This window comes from Mytilus galloprovincialis, chromosome 6 (genome assembly GCF_965363235.1).
Source record: "Mytilus galloprovincialis chromosome 6, xbMytGall1.hap1.1, whole genome shotgun sequence".
Taxonomy (NCBI): domain Eukaryota; kingdom Metazoa; phylum Mollusca; class Bivalvia; order Mytilida; family Mytilidae; genus Mytilus; species Mytilus galloprovincialis.
Genome location: NC_134843.1, coordinates 1060302 through 1082364, shown reverse-complemented (window position 1 = coordinate 1082364; position 22063 = coordinate 1060302). Strand labels below are relative to the sequence as shown.

Here is a 22063-nt window from a genome sequence, read left to right as displayed (position 1 = left end):
TGCCCCACTCGCACTATCATTTTCTATGTTCATTGGACCGTGAAATTGGAGTAATATCTCTAATTTGGCATTAAAATTAGAAAGATCATATCATAGGGAACATGTGTACCAAGTTTGAAGTCGATTGGACTTCAACTTCATCAAAAACTACCTTGACCAAAAACTTTAACCTGAAGCGGGACAGACGGACGAAAGGACGGACGGACGCACAGACCAGAAAACATAATGCCCCTCTACTATCGTAGGTGGGGCATAAAAAATCGCAATAACAAATGCACACAATAATTTCTGAAATTACATTACCGTTACTTGATTTGTATGTGAAGGATAAGATTACCAATGCTCTGTAGTAGTAATATCTGATGATGGTCAACATTATAGAGTAAATCTTTCTAAATCAGATGGACTGGATTGACCATCTTAAATTTATTATCAAAGTATAATAAAGATATAAACCGTCACCATAGAAACACATTTGATTTCTGGATCATACCTGCCAACTGTCAGTATTTCCTGGCAATTTCCCCCATGAAAGCTCCCAAATGAAAATTTTAATAGAGCCATTTTGTCCTCAATTGAAAATAAAACAATCAATTTTATAAGCATGGCTTGAGGATTGTAAAAGTATGAAGAACAAAAGAAAACAACATTTAAATAAATTTGAAGACCGCTTTAAAGGTTTTGTAGGACTAGAATCATCTTGCACATAGTAACCCCATCAGTGTTTTAAAATGTTGACAAGTACAATGATGGTTTTTGTCATGTCCTGCAGATGTAGCAAGATTCATTCAAACAAGAGCTGTAATAAAATGAATGCATTAAGACAAAATGAACCAGTTTCTTTTATATCTTTTTTTTATCATGGAATTTCACATCATCATGGACTGTTTAGCATACCGTTTTTTTAAAAAAGAGACATGAGAAATATTTCTTTAGATATTCTGTAAATAATTACCTATAAATTCATCAAAACTATACTTAACTAGTACAGAGTACAAATAATAAATCCTTACCTATATGTTCACCAAATGCCCTCATCTTTTTAGGTTTACGTTCTTTTTTAGCCATCCTTGCAGCATACAGCTCAGATTTTAATAACTCATTATTTACTCTATCTTCTGCCTGTAATATACATGTACACCAGTAAACAATACACTACAAGGCTATATGATGTATGTAATAAATCTTGCTGTAATATATACCAGTAAATAAAATACTTTGATGGTATGTGTACTTTTTTTTTAAAAACAAAACAAGAATAAGTCTACCAAAATATGAAAAAAATGTTTGAAATTAAGAATCAATTATCATTAATCAGTAAATTGAGAATGTTTTGAGATGTTTACGTTGATGTTTGGTATTTAATACTGTGAAAATTGCAGTAGGATACAATAGGTTTAACATTGCAATAGGATACAGTAGGTTTAACATTGCAATAGGATACAGTAGGTTTAACATTGCAATAGGATACAGTAGGTTTAACATTGCAGTAGGATACAGTAGGTTTAACATTGCAATAGGATACAGTAGGTTTAACATTGCAATAGCATACAGTAGATTTAACATTGCAATAGCATACAGTAGGTTTAACATTGCAATAGCATACAGTAGGTTTAACATTGCAATAGGATACAGTAGGTTTAACATTGCAATAGGATACTGTAGGTTTAACATTGCAGTAGGATACAGTAGGTTTAACATTACAATAGGATACAGTAGGTTTAACATTGCAATAGCAAACAGTAGGTTTAACATTGCAATAGCATACAGTAGGTTTAACATTGCAATAGGATACTGTATGTTTAACATTGCAATAGCATACAGTAGGTTTAACATTGCAATAGGATACAGTAGGTTTAACATTGCAATAGGATACTGTAGGTTTAACAAAAATAAACTTAATCACAGTAATTAATCTCATCATTGTTGTCTATTGTGCAACAGTTGCAATAATTTATGTCCATAAACATTTCTGAATTTATATATAGTACTTGCCAATTTAAGATGTGGGTTAAAAGCTGATTAGAGCTTATGTTTGTCTATGTTTGTATACCCTGCCGACTCTAAATAAAGCTTATCTATTATCAGATGATTAATTTACTGCCCTAACATACTTCAGGCAATTTTAAACAATAGGAAGAGCATTAAGGTTGTCATATTTTCATAAAAACACATCTGGGAAGAGTAAATGGATCATGAGTTGCATGGTTGAACTCAATTCTGTCAACACAGCTCAGCTGGGGCAGTTCTGAAAGAGTATTGAGGGTCATATGGGCTATAAAAGAATGGCAGTCACCATTATGACAACTGGCTGGATTGGTGGCAAAGGGGTTAATTGATATAAAACAACCATGTCCTATCAGCTCCATAAGTGGAAACTTCATTTGGCTTAATTTCTAGCAGTGGCATCCTGTGCTTGGAATCCAATAGTTTTCCTTCTGTGGCAATTTTTAAAACCAAAATCATGCACTAATATTAAATAAGAAGAACTCACTGTAACAACTTTTTTTTCTTTCTTCATATTCCTTTTCTTGGATAACGAAAATTCACCAAGTCTCAAATCAGCTACAAATATACAAATTATTGAAAATTAATGTAGTCTAATTTTGCTCCTTTTTACAGATTTTGTTTACCTACAACTGTCAAAAATTCTTTCATCATTTATACTCTGTTCTGATTAAACATCTTGAGGCTGTAAAAAGCCTGTGTTACCCATCTGGATCTATGTGTATTGACCACTCTCCAACATTAAAGACAATTGGTAGTATATACATGTATTTCATCCATTTTTTGTTGATCTTGTATAAGTAACAATCTTATGCCATAAGGTGACCTATAATTACTTATCTCAATGTCATTTAAAGTCATTGGCAATCACACCACATGTCCCTATTTTTATGTTACTTAACATTAGCAAGAAAGATTGCTGCCACTGTTGCTAATGATTTTTAGGGTGCAAGTATGTTACCGGGTGAGTTTTTACACTGCTGGGAGCTTCTAGCTTCCTGAACCACTAATGTCTATTGACCTAAAATAATTATCACCTGAATAAAAACATTTCTTTCAGTTCTGTAGCTGCTTTGTATTTTTTTCTTAACATAATACAAACATATAGTGCATCCTTTTTTGATTTGATATAGTTTCCTTACATAAATGTATAAAACCTGTTAATAACCAACAGACTGGTTTCCATTGATAATATCTCCACCTACCCTGTTCTTGCATTCTTTGTTTGTGAGTTTGGAACCAGTCACGCTTGTGTTGATCCCCTGGATTTTCCAGTAGATTGTTTGCTTTATTTATCTGGTTTTCTGTCGCTCTCATTTCCTTCTCCTCCTGTTCTGTCCATTCTATTTCCTTCACATCTAATTCTAACTTGGCTATTTTGTCTCTGTATTTCCCTATCACTTCTGTTAACCACAAAGAACATAAAAATAAAATTTGATGTCTAAAATAAATGAGTAGGTCAACAACACCATGACCTTTTGATTCTTTATCCATGTTACAATTTTATTATTTAGTGTGTTTTCAGTGTACAATTATTTTCTACATCATACAAGAGGGGTGAACATAAAATAATATAAAATGTATTTCTTGGAATAAATCTTTTGATTGAGCCTACTAAAGCCATGAAATATATATGTAACAGACATTTTCTGTAAACTTTGACCACAGAAGTACAAGTGTTCTGGGGATATTTTCAGCTTTCTCAATCTTCATTCCTTCATCTTAACTTTTTGACAAATGTTGTGTTTTCTTTGATTTAATCAAGGTAACATCAGCTTTTATCATGTGTCACCCAATAGGCCAACAGCTATCTGTTTTACAAAAAACATCTGTAGAAATAATTTTATCAATTATTTTTCAAATTTGTTGATGTTATTTTTGACATGATCCCCAACAGCAGATCAAAACTAATGTATGAAAAGAAGTTATATCCATATGCTAACATATTAATGAGACATGAATATAGCCTGATTTTATTAGACCTAAGCCGATTTATGACATGCTACTGGTACCAACCAGTCTGTGTTCTTACTCATACATACAGCAGTGGGGAAGAAGTTTATATCAATTTAAAAGTCTTTGGCTTGACCATTCCAGGGAGCAAACCCATGCTTGACCCTCACACTTAAGGTCAGTATTCAGTACAGCAACCCACAAGTCAATTGGTATAGGGACAGGAGACATGTCATCTACCCAATAATTATTACATGCCTTAAAAAAAAAAAGAAGAATATTCCCATGTATTTAATAATACAAATATACGAACCTTGAGGTATCACTCGTGTTTTTAATGGTGTTTTAGCATGTTTCACTACTTCTTTTAACATTTTTCTCTCTTGTTCTCCAACAAGTGTCACTGATCTTGAAGAAAAAGAAAAGAATATTTTATAAAATCTATGTATACAAGAGGATGAAATTTATTAAACTGCATAAAACTATGGTCCATTATTTGTATAAAACAGTTGGTGAGAATGTACCGGTAATGATTTATTTTTCAAAAAAGACATCAATTAAAATCTAAACTGCTTTATGAGTAGTAATTAACGGTTCTAAGATCTTTTTGTGGAATACAACTATCAAAAGAGAGGGATGGATAATTTTAAAATCAATTTGTGTCAAACTTTTTCAAAATCTCAATATATTAAAGTCATAAGAAACGAGTGACCGGTGAAAAATAATGTTCTTCCAATTCTTGAACCAATGCATACAAACATCATAAACTTAGTCTTCTGTGCACGAATTTATCATTTTTTTTTTTGTAAATTGTGTACAATCGTCAATTTTTTTTCAATCGGTCATTGTTGTTGTGAAAAAATGGCAGGTAATTAAAGTTCGTGTTTTGAAGCCAAAGTTTAACGATTGTCACCTGTTTGTCAACAATCGACAACAAATCAACATAAGCACGGAAATTGGTGTTTAACATGTAAATTCAGATAATTATAGTTTTTTAGACATAATGTCTAGCTAGATAATAACAATGGCACGTATTTCAGCATTTATTGGGTAGAACACAAATCCAGGGTGCTCGCATGAGGCAGCTAAACTGCCTAAAAATGGGAAGGACAGAAGGGTAAAACTTTTAAATCCACCCATTGCCTATTACAGGGGCATAAAAAGAAATTTTTCAATTAAAACTACCTTAACTGTGATAAATCATGCACTCCCCCTACCATTCCATTATTAATACCTAAAGCATTACTTTTTATACATATTGACTTTAAGCAACACTTACCTCCCTTTTTTCCCAGCTCTAGCAGTTCTACCCACTCGATGTACATAATGCTTCAATGAGTTGGGCATGGTAAAATTTATCACCTGAAAATAAAAATCCCTCATTAAAAGCAATAAATAAAATGAAAACTTCCAAAAAGTTATAGTAAATTCAGTTCATCTGTCTTGAATAAACAAGATTTTATTTGTCAGTACATGTACAGTCAAACCTGTTATAAGAAAAGAGACCACTTAAGGGAGAGCATAAAAGTGGTCTCTTAAAACAGGCTGTCTTTTAATACGGGTTAAATCTATATGAAATGTACAACAGAGGGATCTAAAATTGGTGGTCTTTAACAAAGGTTTTGCCTAATACATGTGGCCTCTTACACAGGTTTGACTGTATATATAAATTTTTCACTAAATTTCATTTTGAAACTTATTTTGATAATGGGCATATTTTCATGGTGACATCTCTAAAGATTAAATAGATGATGTTGAGGAAGACTTTTCAAGTTATAGGTTGCACTTTGTAAATACAGCTATTTCTCAAAACACGCCTCTTTTGGGGAGATCTTGAATATTCATAGAAAATTAATTTTGTTTACATACTGGTTCCCAGTTATGCTCTCTGTGTTCCATCTCACAGAGACATAACTTGGGAATGTTACCAGTACATTTACATGTGCATATTGTTTACATTTAAATCAGTGGTAACCTTTCATTCGAGGTAGGGGTAGTTTAAAAAATTAGTGTTAGTTTAAACTCTGAGAAGTTCAGGGCATATAAACGTTGAAAATATGCCGCACTGACCTATATTTTGACCTTTGAAAAAAATTGTGGTGCAAATGAACTTTCAATTCTAGGATAAGATTTTTTTCAAAACTTCATAGTAAAAGTGGTCCAGTTTGAGCCGTAAAAGGAGTTCCTATGGGAAATTGAACTGTCAATATTTACAGAAATGCAACCTATAAGAAGGTCCGACAATTGGAGATAAAACTTTAAAGATTCTGTTATTTCTTAAAAATAAGTGAACTTGAAGATGTCATATCAAAATAAGATGACGTGGTATGATTGTCAAAAAGTCACAAAAATACTGAACTTAGAGGAAAATCAATTCGGAAAGTCCATAATCACATGGCAAAATCAAATAACAAAACGCATCAAAAACCAATGGACAAGAACTGTCATATTACTGACTTGGTACAGGCATTTTCAAATGTAGAAAATGGTGGATTAAACCTGGTTTTATAGCGCTAACCCTCTCACTTTTATGACAGTCTCGTCAAATTCCGTTATATTTACATTGATGTGTAAACTTAACAGACACAATAAATAAAATAGTCAAAATATGGGTACATCAGTCAACATCGTATAACAATTTTAAAAGGGACAATTTAACAGAACACAAAAACATCGATCTACAAACACATTCATTGATTTGTGTGTCTGACGTCAGAATTTTTTTTTTATAATATCAACCAAACACAAAATGGTGGAAGAAAGTTATAATAGCATGAATAGATTAGATTACTGTAAGGAATAAAAAAGATGAATTTCTTTATCTCTGAAAAGTTATATATCTTTTTAGAATATTTAATGCTGTTAATCCTTCATCATACATGTAATTAGAAGATAAAGATGTTTGTCAATCTTTGGGGCCATATTTGACTATTAATAATGTTACTAGTCTTTAGAGAAACTTTTTTACAAATTTTTGCATCAGCCCTTGTACTACAGATACAGGTTTTTCCCAACACAGCATAAAAACTGTATAACAAATAAAGGTAGATATAACTTACAGTTTTAACCCCCTCTATATCTAACCCTCTGTCTACAAGTAAAGGTAGATATAACTTACAGTTTTAACCCCCTCTATATCTAACCCTCTGTCTACAAGTAAAGCTCAATATAACTTACAGTTTTAACCCCCTCTATATCTAACCCTCTGTCTACAAGTAAAGGTAGATATAACTTACAGTTTTAACCCCCTCTATATCTAACCCTCTGTCTACAAGTAAAGCTCAATATAACTTACAGTTTTAACCCCCTCTATATCTAACCCTCTGTCTACAAGTAAAGCTCAATATAACTTACAGTTTTAACCCCCTCTATATCTAACCCTCTGTCTACAAGTAAAGCTCAATATAACTTACAGTTTTAACCCCCTCTATATCTAACCCTCTGTCTACAAGTAAAGGTAGATATAACTACAGTTTTAACCCCCTCTATATCTAACCCTCTGTCTACAAGTAAAGCTCAATATAACTTACAGTTTTAACCCCCTCTATATCTAACCCTCTGTCTACAAGTAAAGGTAGATATAACTACAGTTTTAACCCCCTCTATATCTAACCCTCTGTCTACAAGTAAAGCTCAATATAACTTACAGTTTTAACCCCCTCTATATCTAACCCTCTGTCTACAAGTAAAGCTCAATATAACTTACAGTTTTAACCCCCTCTATATCTAACCCTCTGTCTACAAGTAAAGGTAGATATAACTTACAGTTTTAACCCCCTCTATATCTAACCCTCTGTCTACAAGTAAAGCTCAATATAACTTACAGTTTTAACCCCCTCTATATCTAACCCTCTGTCTACAAGTAAAGGTAGATATAACTTACAGTTTTAACCCCCTCTATATCTAACCCTCTGTCTACAAGTAAAGGTAGATATAACTTACAGTTTTAACCCCCTCTATATCTAACCCTCTGTCTACAAGTAAAGGTAGATATAACTTACAGTTTTAACCCCCTCTATATCTAACCCTCTGTCTACAAGTAAAGGTAGATATAACTTACAGTTTTAACCCCCTCTATATCTAACCCTCTGGCTACAAGTAAAGGTAGATATAACTTACAGTTTTAACCCCCTCTATATCTAACCCTCTGGCTACAAGTAAAGCTCAATATAACTTACAGTTTTAACCCCCTCTATATCTAACCCTCTGTCTACAAGTAAAGGTAGATATAACTTACAGTTTTAACCCCCTCTATATCTAACCCTCTGTCTACAAGTAAAGGTAGATATAACTTACAGTTTTAACCCCCTCTATATCTAACCCTCTGTCTACAAGTAAAGGTAGATATAACTTACAGTTTTAACCCCCTCTATATCTAACCCTCTGGCTACAAGTAAAGCTCAATATAACTTACAGTTTTAACCCCCTCTATATCTAACCCTCTGTCTACAAGTAAAGGTAGATATAACTTACAGTTTTAACCCCCTCTATATCTAACCCTCTGGCTGCAAGTAAAGCTCAATATAACTTACAGTTTTAACCCCCTCTATATCTAACCCTCTGGCTACAAGTAAAGGTAGATATAACTTACAGTTTTAACCCCCTCTATATCTAACCCTCTGGCTACAAGTAAAGCTCAATATAACTTACAGTTTTAACCCCCTCTATATCTAACCCTCTGTCTACAAGTAAAGGTAGATATAACTTACAGTTTTAACCCCCTCTATATCTAACCCTCTGTCTACAAGTAAAGGTAGATATAACTTACAGTTTTAACCCCCTCTATATCTAACCCTCTGGCTGCAAGTAAAGCTCAATATAACTTACAGTTTTAACCCCCTCTATATCTAACCCTCTGTCTACAAGTAAAGGTAGATATAACTTACAGTTTTAACCCCCTCTATATCTAACCCTCTGTCTACAAGTAAAGGTAGATATAACTTACAGTTTTAACCCCCTCTATATCTAACCCTCTGTCTACAAGTAAAGGTAGATATAACTTACAGTTTTAACCCCCTCTATATCTAACCCTCTGTCTACAAGTAAAGGTAGATATAACTTACAGTTTTAACCCCCTCTATATCTAACCCTCTGTCTACAAATAAAGGTAGATATAACTTACAGTTTTAACCCCCTCTATATCTAACCCTCTGGCTACAAGTAAAGCTCAATATAACTTACAGTTTTAACCCCCTCTATATCTAACCCTCTGTCTACAAGTAAAGGTAGATATAACTTACAGTTTTAACCCCCTCTATATCTAACCCTCTGGCTGCAAGTAAAGCTCAATATAACTTACAGTTTTAACCCCCTCTATATCTAACCCTCTGGCTACAAGTAAAGGTAGATATAACTTACAGTTTTAACCCCCTCTATATCTAACCCTCTGGCTACAAGTAAAGCTCAATATAACTTACAGTTTTAACCCCCTCTATATCTAACCCTCTGTCTACAAGTAAAGGTAGATATAACTTACAGTTTTAACCCCCTCTATATCTAACCCTCTGTCTACAAGTAAAGGTAGATATAACTTACAGTTTTAACCCCCTCTATATCTAACCCTCTGGCTGCAAGTAAAGCTCAATATAACTTACAGTTTTAACCCCCTCTATATCTAACCCTCTGTCTACAAGTAAAGGTAGATATAACTTACAGTTTTAACCCCCTCTATATCTAACCCTCTGTCTACAAGTAAAGGTAGATATAACTTACAGTTTTAACCCCCTCTATATCTAACCCTCTGTCTACAAGTAAAGGTAGATATAACTTACAGTTTTAACCCCCTCTATATCTAACCCTCTGTCTACAAGTAAAGGTAGATATAACTTACAGTTTTAACCCCCTCTATATCTAACCCTCTGTCTACAAATAAAGGTAGATATAACTTACAGTTTTAACCCCCTCTATATCTAACCCTCTGTCTACAAGTAAAGGTAGATATAACTTACAGTTTTAACCCCCTCTATATCTAACCCTTTGTCTACAAATAAAGGTAGATATAACTTACAGTTTTAACCCCCTCTATATCTAACCCTCTGTCTACAAGTAAAGGTAGATATAACTTACAGTTTTAACCCCCTCTATATCTAACCCTCTGTCTACAAGTAAAGGTAGATATAACTTACAGTTTTAACCCCCTCTATATCTAACCCTCTGGCTACAAGTAAAGCTCAATATAACTTACAGTTTTAACTCCCTCTATATCTAACCCTCTGTCTACAAGTAAAGGTAGATATTACTTACAGTTTTAACCCCCTCTATATCTAACCCTCTGTCTACAAGTAAAGGTAGATATAACTTACAGTTTTAACCCCCTCTATATCTAACCCTCTGTCTACAAGTAAAGGTAGATATAACTTACAGTTTTAACCCCCTCTATATCTAACCCTCTGTCTACAAGTAAAGCTCAATATAACTTACAGTTTTAACCCCCTCTATATCTAACCCTCTGTCTACAAGTAAAGGTAGATATTACTTACAGTTTTAACCCCCTCTATATCTAACCCTCTGTCTACAAGTAAAGGTAGATATAACTTACAGTTTTAACCCCCTCTATATCTAACCCTCTGTCTACAAGTAAAGCTCAATATAACTTACAGTTTTAACCCCCTCTATATCTAACCCTCTGTCTACAAGTAAAGGTAGATATAACTTACAGTTTTAACCCCCTCTATATCTAACCCTCTGTCTACAAGTAAAGGTAGATATAACTTACAGTTTTAACCCCCTCTATATCTAACCCTCTGTCTACAAGTAAAGGTAGATATAACTTACAGTTTTAACCCCCTCTATATCTAACCCTCTGTCTACAAGTAAAGGTAGATATAACTACAGTTTTAACCCCCTCTATATCTAACCCTCTGTCTACAAGTAAAGCTCAATATAACTTACAGTTTTAACCCCCTCTATATCTAACCCTCTGTCTACAAATAAAGGTAGATATAACTTACAGTTTTAACCCCCTCTATATCTAACCCTCTGTCTACAAGTAAAGGTAGATATAACTTACAGTTTTAACCCCCTCTATATCTAACCCTCTGTCTACAAGTAAAGGTAGATATAACTTACAGTTTTAACCCCCTCTATATCTAACCCTCTGTCTACAAGTAAAGGTAGATATAACTTACAGTTTTAACCCCCTCTATATCTAACCCTCTGTCTACAAGTAAAGGTAGATATAACTTACAGTTTTAACCCCCTCTATATCTAACCCTCTGTCTACAAGTAAAGGTAGATATAACTTACAGTTTTAACCCCCTCTATATCTAACCCTCTGTCTACAAGTAAAGGTAGATATAACTTACAGTTTTAACCCCCTCTATATCTAACCCTCTGTCTACAAGTAAAGGTAGATATAACTTACAGTTTTAACCCCCTCTATATCTAACCCTCTGTCTACAAGTAAAGGTAGATATAACTTACAGTTTTAACCCCCTCTATATCTAACCCTCTGTCTACAAGTAAAGGTAGATATTACTTACAGTTTTAACCCCCTCTATATCTAACCCTCTGTCTACAAGTAAAGGTAGATATAACTTACAGTGTTAACCCCCTCTATATCTAACCCTCTGTCTACAAGTAAAGGTAGATATAACTTACAGTTTTAACCCCCTCTATATCTAACCCTCTGTCTACAAGTAAAGGTAGATATAACTTACAGTTTTAACCCCCTCTATATCTAACCCTCTGTCTACAAGTAAAGGTAGATATAACTTACAGTTTTAACCCCCTCTATATCTAACCCTCTGTCTACAAGTAAAGGTAGATATAACTTACAGTTTTAACCCCCTCTATATCTAACCCTCTGTCTACAAGTAAAGGTAGATATAACTTACAGTTTTAACCCCCTCTATATCTAACCCTCTGTCTACAAGTAAAGGTAGATATAACTTACAGTTTTAACCCCCTCTATATCTAACCCTCTGTCTACAAGTAAAGGTAGATATAACTTACAGTTTTAACCCCCTCTATATCTAACCCTCTGTCTACAAGTAAAGGTAGATATAACTTACAGTTTTAACCCCCTCTATATCTAACCCTCTGTCTACAAGTAAAGGTAGATATAACTTACAGTTTTAACCCCCTCTATATCTAACCCTCTGTCTACAAGTAAAGGTAGATATAACTTACAGTTTTAACCCCCTCTATATCTAACCCTCTGTCTACAAGTAAAGGTAGATATAACTTACAGTTTTAACCCCCTCTATATCTAACCCTCTGTCTACAAGTAAAGGTAGATATAACTACAGTTTTAACCCCCTCTATATCTAACCCTCTGTCTACAAGTAAAGGTAGATATTACTTACAGTTTTAACCCCCTCTATATCTAACCCTCTGTCTACAAGTAAAGGTAGATATAACTTACAGTTTTAACCCCCTCTATATCTAACCCTCTGTCTACAAATAAAGGTAGATATAACTTACAGTTTTAACCCCCTCTATATCTAACCCTCTGTCTACAAGTAAAGCTCAATATAACTTACAGTTTTAACCCCCTCTATATCTAACCCTCTGTCTACAAGTAAAGCTCAATATAACTTACAGTTTTAACCCCCTCTATATCTAACCCTCTGTCTACAAGTAAAGGTAGATATAACTTACAGTTTTAACCCCCTCTATATCTAACCCTCTGTCTACAAGTAAAGGTAGATATAACTTACAGTTTTAACCCCCTCTATATCTAACCCTCTGTCTACAAATAAAGGTAGATATAACTTACAGTTTTAACCCCCTCTATATCTAACCCTCTGTCTACAAGTAAAGGTAGATATTACTTACAGTTTTAACCCCCTCTATATCTAACCCTCTGTCTACAAGTAAAGGTAGATATAACTTACAGTTTTAACCCCCTCTATATCTAACCCTCTGTCTACAAATAAAGGTAGATATAACTTACAGTTTTAACCCCCTCTATATCTAACCCTCTGTCTACAAGTAAAGGTAGATATTACTTACAGTTTTAACCCCCTCTATATCTAACCCTCTGTCTACAAGTAAAGGTAGATATAACTACAGTTTTAACCCCCTCTATATCTAACCCTCTGTCTACAAGTAAAGGTAGATATAACTTACAGTTTTAACCCCCTCTATATCTAACCCTCTGTCTACAAGTAAAGGTAGATATAACTTACAGTTTTAACCCCCTCTATATCTAACCCTCTGTCTACAAGTAAAGGTAGATATAACTTACAGTTTTAACCCCCTCTATATCTAACCCTCTGTCTACAAGTAAAGGTAGATATAACTTACAGTTTTAACCCCCTCTATATCTAACCCTCTGTCTACAAGTAAAGGTAGATATAACTTACAGTTTTAACCCCCTCTATATCTAACCCTCTGTCTACAAGTAAAGGTAGATATTACTTACAGTTTTAACCCCCTCTATATCTAACCCTCTGTCTACAAGTAAAGGTAGATATAACTACAGTTTTAACCCCCTCTATATCTAACCCTCTGTCTACAAGTAAAGGTAGATATAACTTACAGTTTTAACCCCCTCTATATCTAACCCTCTGTCTACAAGTAAAGGTAGATATAACTTACAGTTTTAACCCCCTCTATATCTAACCCTCTGTCTACAAATAAAGGTAGATATAACTTACAGTTTTAACCCCCTCTATATCTAACCCTCTGTCTACAAGTAAAGGTAGATATAACTTACAGTTTTAACCCCCTCTATATCTAACCCTCTGTCTACAAGTAAAGGTAGATATAACTTACAGTTTTAACCCCCTCTATATCTAACCCTCTGTCTACAAGTAAAGGTAGATATTACTTACAGTTTTAACCCCCTCTATATCTAACCCTCTGTCTACAAGTAAAGGTAGATATAACTTACAGTTTTAACCCCCTCTATATCTAACCCTCTGTCTACAAATAAAGGTAGATATAACTTACAGTTTTAACCCCCTCTATATCTAACCCTCTGTCTACAAGTAAAGGTAGATATTACTTACAGTTTTAACCCCCTCTATATCTAACCCTCTGTCTACAAGTAAAGGTAGATATAACTACAGTTTTAACCCCCTCTATATCTAACCCTCTGTCTACAAGTAAAGGTAGATATAACTTACAGTTTTAACCCCCTCTATATCTAACCCTCTGTCTACAAGTAAAGGTAGATATAACTTACAGTTTTAACCCCCTCTATATCTAACCCTCTGTCTACAAGTAAAGGTAGATATAACTTACAGTTTTAACCCCCTCTATATCTAACCCTCTGTCTACAAGTAAAGGTAGATATAACTTACAGTTTTAACCCCCTCTATATCTAACCCTCTGTCTACAAGTAAAGGTAGATATAACTTACAGTTTTAACCCCCTCTATATCTAACCCTCTGTCTACAAGTAAAGGTAGATATTACTTACAGTTTTAACCCCCTCTATATCTAACCCTCTGTCTACAAGTAAAGGTAGATATAACTACAGTTTTAACCCCCTCTATATCTAACCCTCTGTCTACAAGTAAAGGTAGATATTACTTACAGTTTTAACCCCCTCTATATCTAACCCTCTGTCTACAAGTAAAGGTAGATATAACTTACAGTTTTAACCCCCTCTATATCTAACCCTCTGGCTACAAGTAAAGGTAGATATTACTTACAGTTTTAACCCCCTCTATATCTAACCCTCTGTCTACAAGTAAAGGTAGATATAACTTACAGTTTTAACCCCCTCTATATCTAACCCTCTGTCTACAAGTAAAGGTAGATATTACTTACAGTTTTAACCCCCTCTATATCTAACCCTCTGTCTACAAGTAAAGCTCAATATAACTTACAGTTTTAACCCCCTCTATATCTAACCCTCTGTCTACAAGTAAAGCTCAATATAACTTACAGTTTTAACCCCCTCTATATCTAACCCTCTGTCTACAAGTAAAGCTCAATATAACTTACAGTTTTAACCCCCTCTATATCTAACCCTCTGTCTACAAGTAAAGGTAGATATTACTTACAGTTTTAACCCCCTCTATATCTAACCCTCTGTCTACAAGTAAAGGTAGATATAACTTACAGTTTTAACCCCCTCTATATCTAACCCTCTGTCTACAAGTAAAGGTAGATATAACTTACAGTTTTAACCCCCTCTATATCTAACCCTCTGTCTACAAGTAAAGGTAGATATAACTTACAGTTTTAACCCCCTCTATATCTAACCCTCTGTCTACAAGTAAAGGTAGATATAACTTACAGTTTTAACCCCCTCTATATCTAACCCTCTGGCTGCTAGATCTGTTGCTAATAAAACATCTATCAATCCTTCTTTGAACATCTTTAAGCTTTCCAATCTCTGAAACATTATATTATTGTTATCTTAATCATCACATCTAAAAATACTTTCCAGATAAACTGGGAATTGATTTTTCTTGGGAATCAATTTTGATGGAGTGAGGAAAACTTTTATTTTTGTGTATAGTTTATTGCATGGTTTTGTCAAGGTCTGTAAACAAGCCTATAACAAGTGTTCATTGATTATCTAAATTTGGGGTTTACCTATACGTAAGAAATACATGCAAATTGGTATCCACAAATTGAGAACCCACACTAATCGAAATTTAGATAATGATTTTAAAGCCTTTCAAATAATTCTCCCAATAAAATTGGGAAAGAAGAAATGTGCTATTCATACACTGCAGTTTGTATTCAAACATAATAATAAGACAAAGTGGATAATATAAAAACATACAATTGTACACCTTTTCATTGTTCCACTGTTGTCAACCATTAAAAGCATATGTACCCTTAGCAACAACTTCAATTGAAAATTCCTTGAATTAAGGAATACACAAGGTGGTCTAAGCAGTTGAGTGGTCTAAGTATGTCATCTACTATCCCCTAGTCGGTCAAAACTGAGGTTTTGAGTTAAAACTCCACACATGGTAGGTGGTTTTGACTCTAATTTCTATTGATTAGGATTGCAAGTTTTCCCTTTGGAAGGTATAGTTTCCACCATGAATTGAAACATATGACCATGATATAACCAATAGTTTCGAAGGAGGAATTTAATATATAAAAAAAAGTTATGTGGTATGATTACCAATGAGACAACTCTCCACAAGAGACCAAAATGACACAGACATTTATTTAACACCAGTAATCCATCATTAAATCCTTCATTCTATAAGAAATTCCCAACCCTTAACATCTCTAATACCATTATTTAGCACATGTTGTTCCTGGCTTCTTACCTGAGCTTGAGATAGATTTCCATGAAGCTCTCCAACATTTACTCCCAGTAATCCTAACACTATATGCATTCTGTGTGCTTGTTTCTTTGTTTGTATGAACACTATACAATGGTCTCTAAAGGTTCTGGCTACAAGTCCTACAAAACAATAAATATATAGTAAACAGTGGTTTTATATGTCCAGGCTACAAGTCCTACAAAACAATAAATATATAGTAAACAGTGGTTTTATATGTCCAGGCTACAAGTCCTACAAAACAATAAATATATAGTAGACAGTGGTTTTATATGTCCAGGCTACAAGTCCTACAAAACAATAAATATATAGTAAACAGTGGTTTTATATGTCCAGGCTACAAGTCCTACAAAACAATAAATATATAGTAAACAGTGGTTTTATATGTCCAGGCTACAAGTCCTACAAAACAATAAATATATAGTAAACAGTGGTTTTATATGTCCAGGCTACAAGTCCTACAAAACAATAAATATATAGTAGACAGTGGTTTTATATGTCCAGGCTACAAGTCCTACAAAACAATAAATATATAGTAAACAGTGGTTTTATATGTCCAGGCTACAAGTCCTACAAAACAATAAATATATAGTAAACAGTGGTTTTATATGTCCAGGCTACAAGTCCTACAAAACAATAAATATATAGTAAACAGTGGTTTTATATGTCCAGGCTACAAGTCCTACAAAACAATAAATATATAGTAAACAGTGGTTTTATATGTCCAGGCTACAAGTCCTACAAAACAATAAATATATAGTAAACAGTGGTTTTATATGTCCAGGCTACAAGTCCTACAAAACAATAAATATATAGTAGACAGTGGTTTTATATGTCCAGGCTACAAGTCCTACAAAACAATAAATATATAGTAAACAGTGGTTTTATATGTCCAGGCTACAAGTCCTACAAAACAATAAATATATAGTAAACAGGGGTTTTATATGTCCAGGCTACAAGTCCTACAAAACAATAAATATATAGTAAACAGTGGTTTTATATGTCCAGGCTACAAGTCCTACAAAACAATAAATATATAGTAAACAGTGGTTTTATATGTCCAGGCTACAAGTCCTACAAAACAATAAATATATAGTAAACAGTGGTTTTATATGTCCAGGCTACAAGTCCTACAAAACAATAAATATATAGTAAACAGTGGTTTTATATGTCCAGGCTACAAGTCCTACAAAACAATAAATATATAGTAAACAGTGGTTTTATATGTCCAGGCTACAAGTCCTACAAAACAATAAATATATAGTAAACAGTGGTTTTATATGTCCAGGCTACAAGTCCTACAAAACAATAAATATATAGTAAACAGTGGTTTTATATGTCCAGGCTACAAGTCCTACAAAACAATAAATATATAGTAAACAGTGGTTTTATATGTTCTGGCTACAAGTCCTACAAAACAATAAATATATAGTAGACAGTGGTTTTATATGTCCAGGCTACAAGTCCTACAAAACAATAAATATATAGTAAACAGTGGTTTTATATGTCCAGGCTACAAGTCCTACAAAACAATAAATATATAGTAAACAGGGGTTTTATATGTCCAGGCTACAAGTCCTACAAAACAATAAATATATAGTAAACAGTGGTTTTATATGTCCAGGCTACAAGTCCTACAAAACAATAAATATATAGTAAACAGTGGTTTTATATGTCCAGGCTACAAGTCCTACAAAACAATAAATATATAGTAGACAGTGGTTTTATATGTCCAGGCTACAAGTCCTACAAAACAATAAATATATAGTAAACAGTGGTTTTATATGTCCAGGCTACAAGTCCTACAAAACAATAAATATATAGTAGACAGTGGTTTTATATGTCCAGGCTACAAGTCCTACAAAACAATAAATATATAGTAAACAGTGGTTTTATATGTCCAGGCTACAAGTCCTACAAAACAATAAATATATAGTAAACAGTGGTTTTATATGTCCAGGCTACAAGTCCTACAAAACAATAAATATATAGTAGACAGTGGTTTTATATGTCCAGGCTACAAGTCCTACAAAACAATAAATATATAGTAAACAGTGGTTTTATATGTCCAGGCTACAAGTCCTACAAAACAATAAATATATAGTAAACAGGGGTTTTATATGTCCAGGCTACAAGTCCTACAAAACAATAAATATATAGTAAACAGTGGTTTTATATGTCCAGGCTACAAGTCCTACAAAACAATAAATATATAGTAAACAGTGGTTTTATATGTCCAGGCTACAAGTCCTACAAAACAATAAATATATAGTAAACAGTGGTTTTATATGTCCAGGCTACAAGTCCTACAAAACAATAAATATATAGTAAACAGTGGTTTTATATGTCCAGGCTACAAGTCCTACAAAACAATAAATATATAGTAAACAGTGGTTTTATATGTCCAGGCTACAAGTCCTACAAAACAATAAATATATAGTAAACAGTGGTTTTATATGTCCAGGCTACAAGTCCTACAAAACAATAAATATATAGTAGACAGTGGTTTTATATGTCCAGGCTACAAGTCCTACAAAACAATAAATATATAGTAGACAGTGGTTTTATATGTCCAGGCTACAAGTCCTACAAAACAATAAATATATAGTAAACAGTGGTTTTATATGTCCAGGCTACAAGTCCTACAAAACAATAAATATATAGTAAACAGTGGTTTTATATGTCCAGGCTACAAGTCCTACAAAACAATAAATATATAGTAAACAGTGGTTTTATATGTTCTGGCTACAAGTCCTACAAAACAATAAATATATAGTAGACAGTGGTTTTATATGTCCAGGCTACAAGTCCTACAAAACAATAAATATATAGTAAACAGTGGTTTTATATGTCCAGGCTACAAGTCCTACAAAACAATAAATATATAGTAAACAGGGGTTTTATATGTCCAGGCTACAAGTCCTACAAAACAATAAATATATAGTAGACAGTGGTTTTATATGTCCAGGCTACAAGTCCTACAAAACAATAAATATATAGTAAACAGTGGTTTTATATGTCCAGGCTACAAGTCCTACAAAACAATAAATATATAGTAGACAGTGGTTTTATATGTCCAGGCTACAAGTCCTACAAAACAATAAATATATAGTAAACAGTGGTTTTATATGTCCAGGCTACAAGTCCTACAAAACAATAAATATATAGTAAACAGTGGTTTTATATGTCCAGGCTACAAGTCCTACAAAACAATAAATATATAGTAAACAGTGGTTTTATATGTCCAGGCTACAAGTCCTACAAAACAATAAATATATAGTAAACAGGGGTTTTATATGTCCAGGCTACAAGTCCTACAAAACAATAAATATATAGTAGACAGTGGTTTTATATGTCCAGGCTACAAGTCCTACAAAACAATAAATATATAGTAAACAGTGGTTTTATATGTCCAGGCTACAAGTCCTACAAAACAATAAATATATAGTAGACAGTGGTTTTATATGTCCAGGCTACAAGTCCTACAAAACAATAAATATATAGTAAACAGTGGTTTTATATGTCCAGGCTACAAGTCCTACAAAACAATAAATATATAGTAAACAGTGGTTTTATATGTCCAGGCTACAAGTCCTACAAAACAATAAATATATAGTAAACAGTGGTTTTATATGTCCAGGCTACAAGTCCTACAAAACAATAAATATATAGTAGACAGTGGTTTTATATGTTCTGGCTACAAGTCCTACAAAACAATAAATATATAGTAGACAGTGGTTTTATATGTCCAGGCTACAAGTCCTACAAAACAATAAATATATAGTAAACAGTGGTTTTATATGTCCAGGCTACAAGTCCTACAAAACAATAAATATATAGTAAACAGTGGTTTTATATGTCCAGGCTACAAGTCCTACAAAACAATAAATATATAGTAAACAGTGGTTTTATATGTCCAGGCTACAAGTCCTACAAAACAATAAATATATAGTAGACAGTGGTTTTATATGTCCAGGCTACAAGTCCTACAAAACAATAAATATATAGTAAACAGTGGTTTTATATGTCCAGGCTACAAGTCCTACAAAACAATAAATATATAGTAAACAGTGGTTTTATATGTCCAGGCTACAAGTCCTACAAAACAATAAATATATAGTAGACAGTGGTTTTATATGTCCAGGCTACAAGTCCTACAAAACAATAAATATATAGTAAACAGTGGTTTTATATGTCCAGGCTACAAGTCCTACAAAACAATAAATATATAGTAAACAGTGGTTTTATATGTCCAGGCTACAAGTCCTACAAAACAATAAATATATAGTAAACAGTGGTTTTATATGTCCAGGCTACAAGTCCTACAAAACAATAAATATATAGTAAACAGTGGTTTTATATGTCCAGGCTACAAGTCCTACAAAACAATAAATATATAGTAAACAGTGGTTTTATATGTCCAGGCTACAAGTCCTACAAAACAATAAATATATAGTAAACAGTGGTTTTATATGTCCAGGCTACAAGTCCTACAAAACAATAAATATATAGTAGACAGTGGTTTTATATGTCCAGGCTACAAGTCCTACAAAACAATAAATATATAGTAAACAGTGGTTTTATATGTCCAGGCTACAAGTCCTACAAAACAATAAATATATAGTAAACAGTGGTTTTATATGTCCAGGCTACAAGTCCTACAAAACAATAAATATATAGTAAACAGTGGTTTTATATGTTCTGGCTACAAGTCCTACAAAACAATAAATATATAGTAGACAGTGGTTTTATATGTCCAGGCTACAAGTCCTACAAAACAATAAATATATAGTAAACAGTGGTTTTATATGTCCAGGCTACAAGTCCTACAAAACAATAAATATATAGTAAACAGTGGTTTTATATGTTCTGGCTACAAGTCCTACAAAACAATAAATATATAGTAGACAGTGGTTTTATATGTCCAGGCTACAAGTCCTACAAAACAATAAATATATAGTAAACAGTGGTTTTATATGTCCAGGCTACAAGTCCTACAAAACAATAAATATATAGTAGACAGTGGTTTTATATGTCCAGGCTACAAGTCCTACAAAACAATAAATATATAGTAAACAGTGGTTTTATATGTCCAGGCTACAAGTCCTACAAAACAATAAATATATAGTAGACAGTGGTTTTATATGTCCAGGCTACAAGTCCTACAAAACAATAAATATATAGTAAACAGTGGTTTTATATGTCCAGGCTACAAGTCCTACAAAACAATAAATATATAGTAAACAGTGGTTTTATATGTCCAGGCTACAAGTCCTACAAAACAATAAATATATAGTAGACAGTGGTTTTATATGTCCAGGCTACAAGTCCTACAAAACAATAAATATATAGTAAACAGTGGTTTTATATGTCCAGGCTACAAGTCCTACAAAACAATAAATATATAGTAAACAGTGGTTTTATATGTCCAGGCTACAAGTCCTACAAAACAATAAATATATAGTAGACAGTGGTTTTATATGTCCAGGCTACAAGTCCTACAAAACAATAAATATATAGTAAACAGTGGTTTTATATGTCCAGGCTACAAGTCCTACAAAACAATAAATATATAGTAAACAGTGGTTTTATATGTCCAGGCTACAAGTCCTACAAAACAATAAATATATAGTAAACAGTGGTTTTATATGTCCAGGCTACAAGTCCTACAAAACAATAAATATATAGTAAACAGTGGTTTTATATGTCCAGGCTACAAGTCCTACAAAACAATAAATATATAGTAAACAGTGGTTTTATATGTCCAGGCTACAAGTCCTACAAAACAATAAATATATAGTAAACAGTGGTTTTATATGTCCAGGCTACAAGTCCTACAAAACAATAAATATATAGTAGACAGTGGTTTTATATGTCCAGGCTACAAGTCCTACAAAA

At 33.1% G+C, this 22063-nt stretch overlaps 1 protein-coding gene across 1 annotated transcript in view; it reads right to left on the bottom strand.

The window, feature by feature from the left end:
• Positions 1-22063, bottom strand: part of LOC143078657 (putative ATP-dependent RNA helicase DDX27) — a 46126-nt gene that overhangs the window by 4594 nt on the left and 19469 nt on the right. The window contains exons 12-18 of the mRNA XM_076253529.1: positions 16151-16287; positions 15154-15252; positions 5240-5322; positions 4274-4368; positions 3213-3410; positions 2495-2565; positions 1014-1122 (exon numbers count right to left, since the gene is read on the bottom strand). Coding sequence (XP_076109644.1) covers positions 1014-1122; positions 2495-2565; positions 3213-3410; positions 4274-4368; positions 5240-5322; positions 15154-15252; positions 16151-16287 — 792 coding nt within the window. The remainder of the gene's footprint in view (positions 1-1013; positions 1123-2494; positions 2566-3212; positions 3411-4273; positions 4369-5239; positions 5323-15153; positions 15253-16150; positions 16288-22063) is intronic.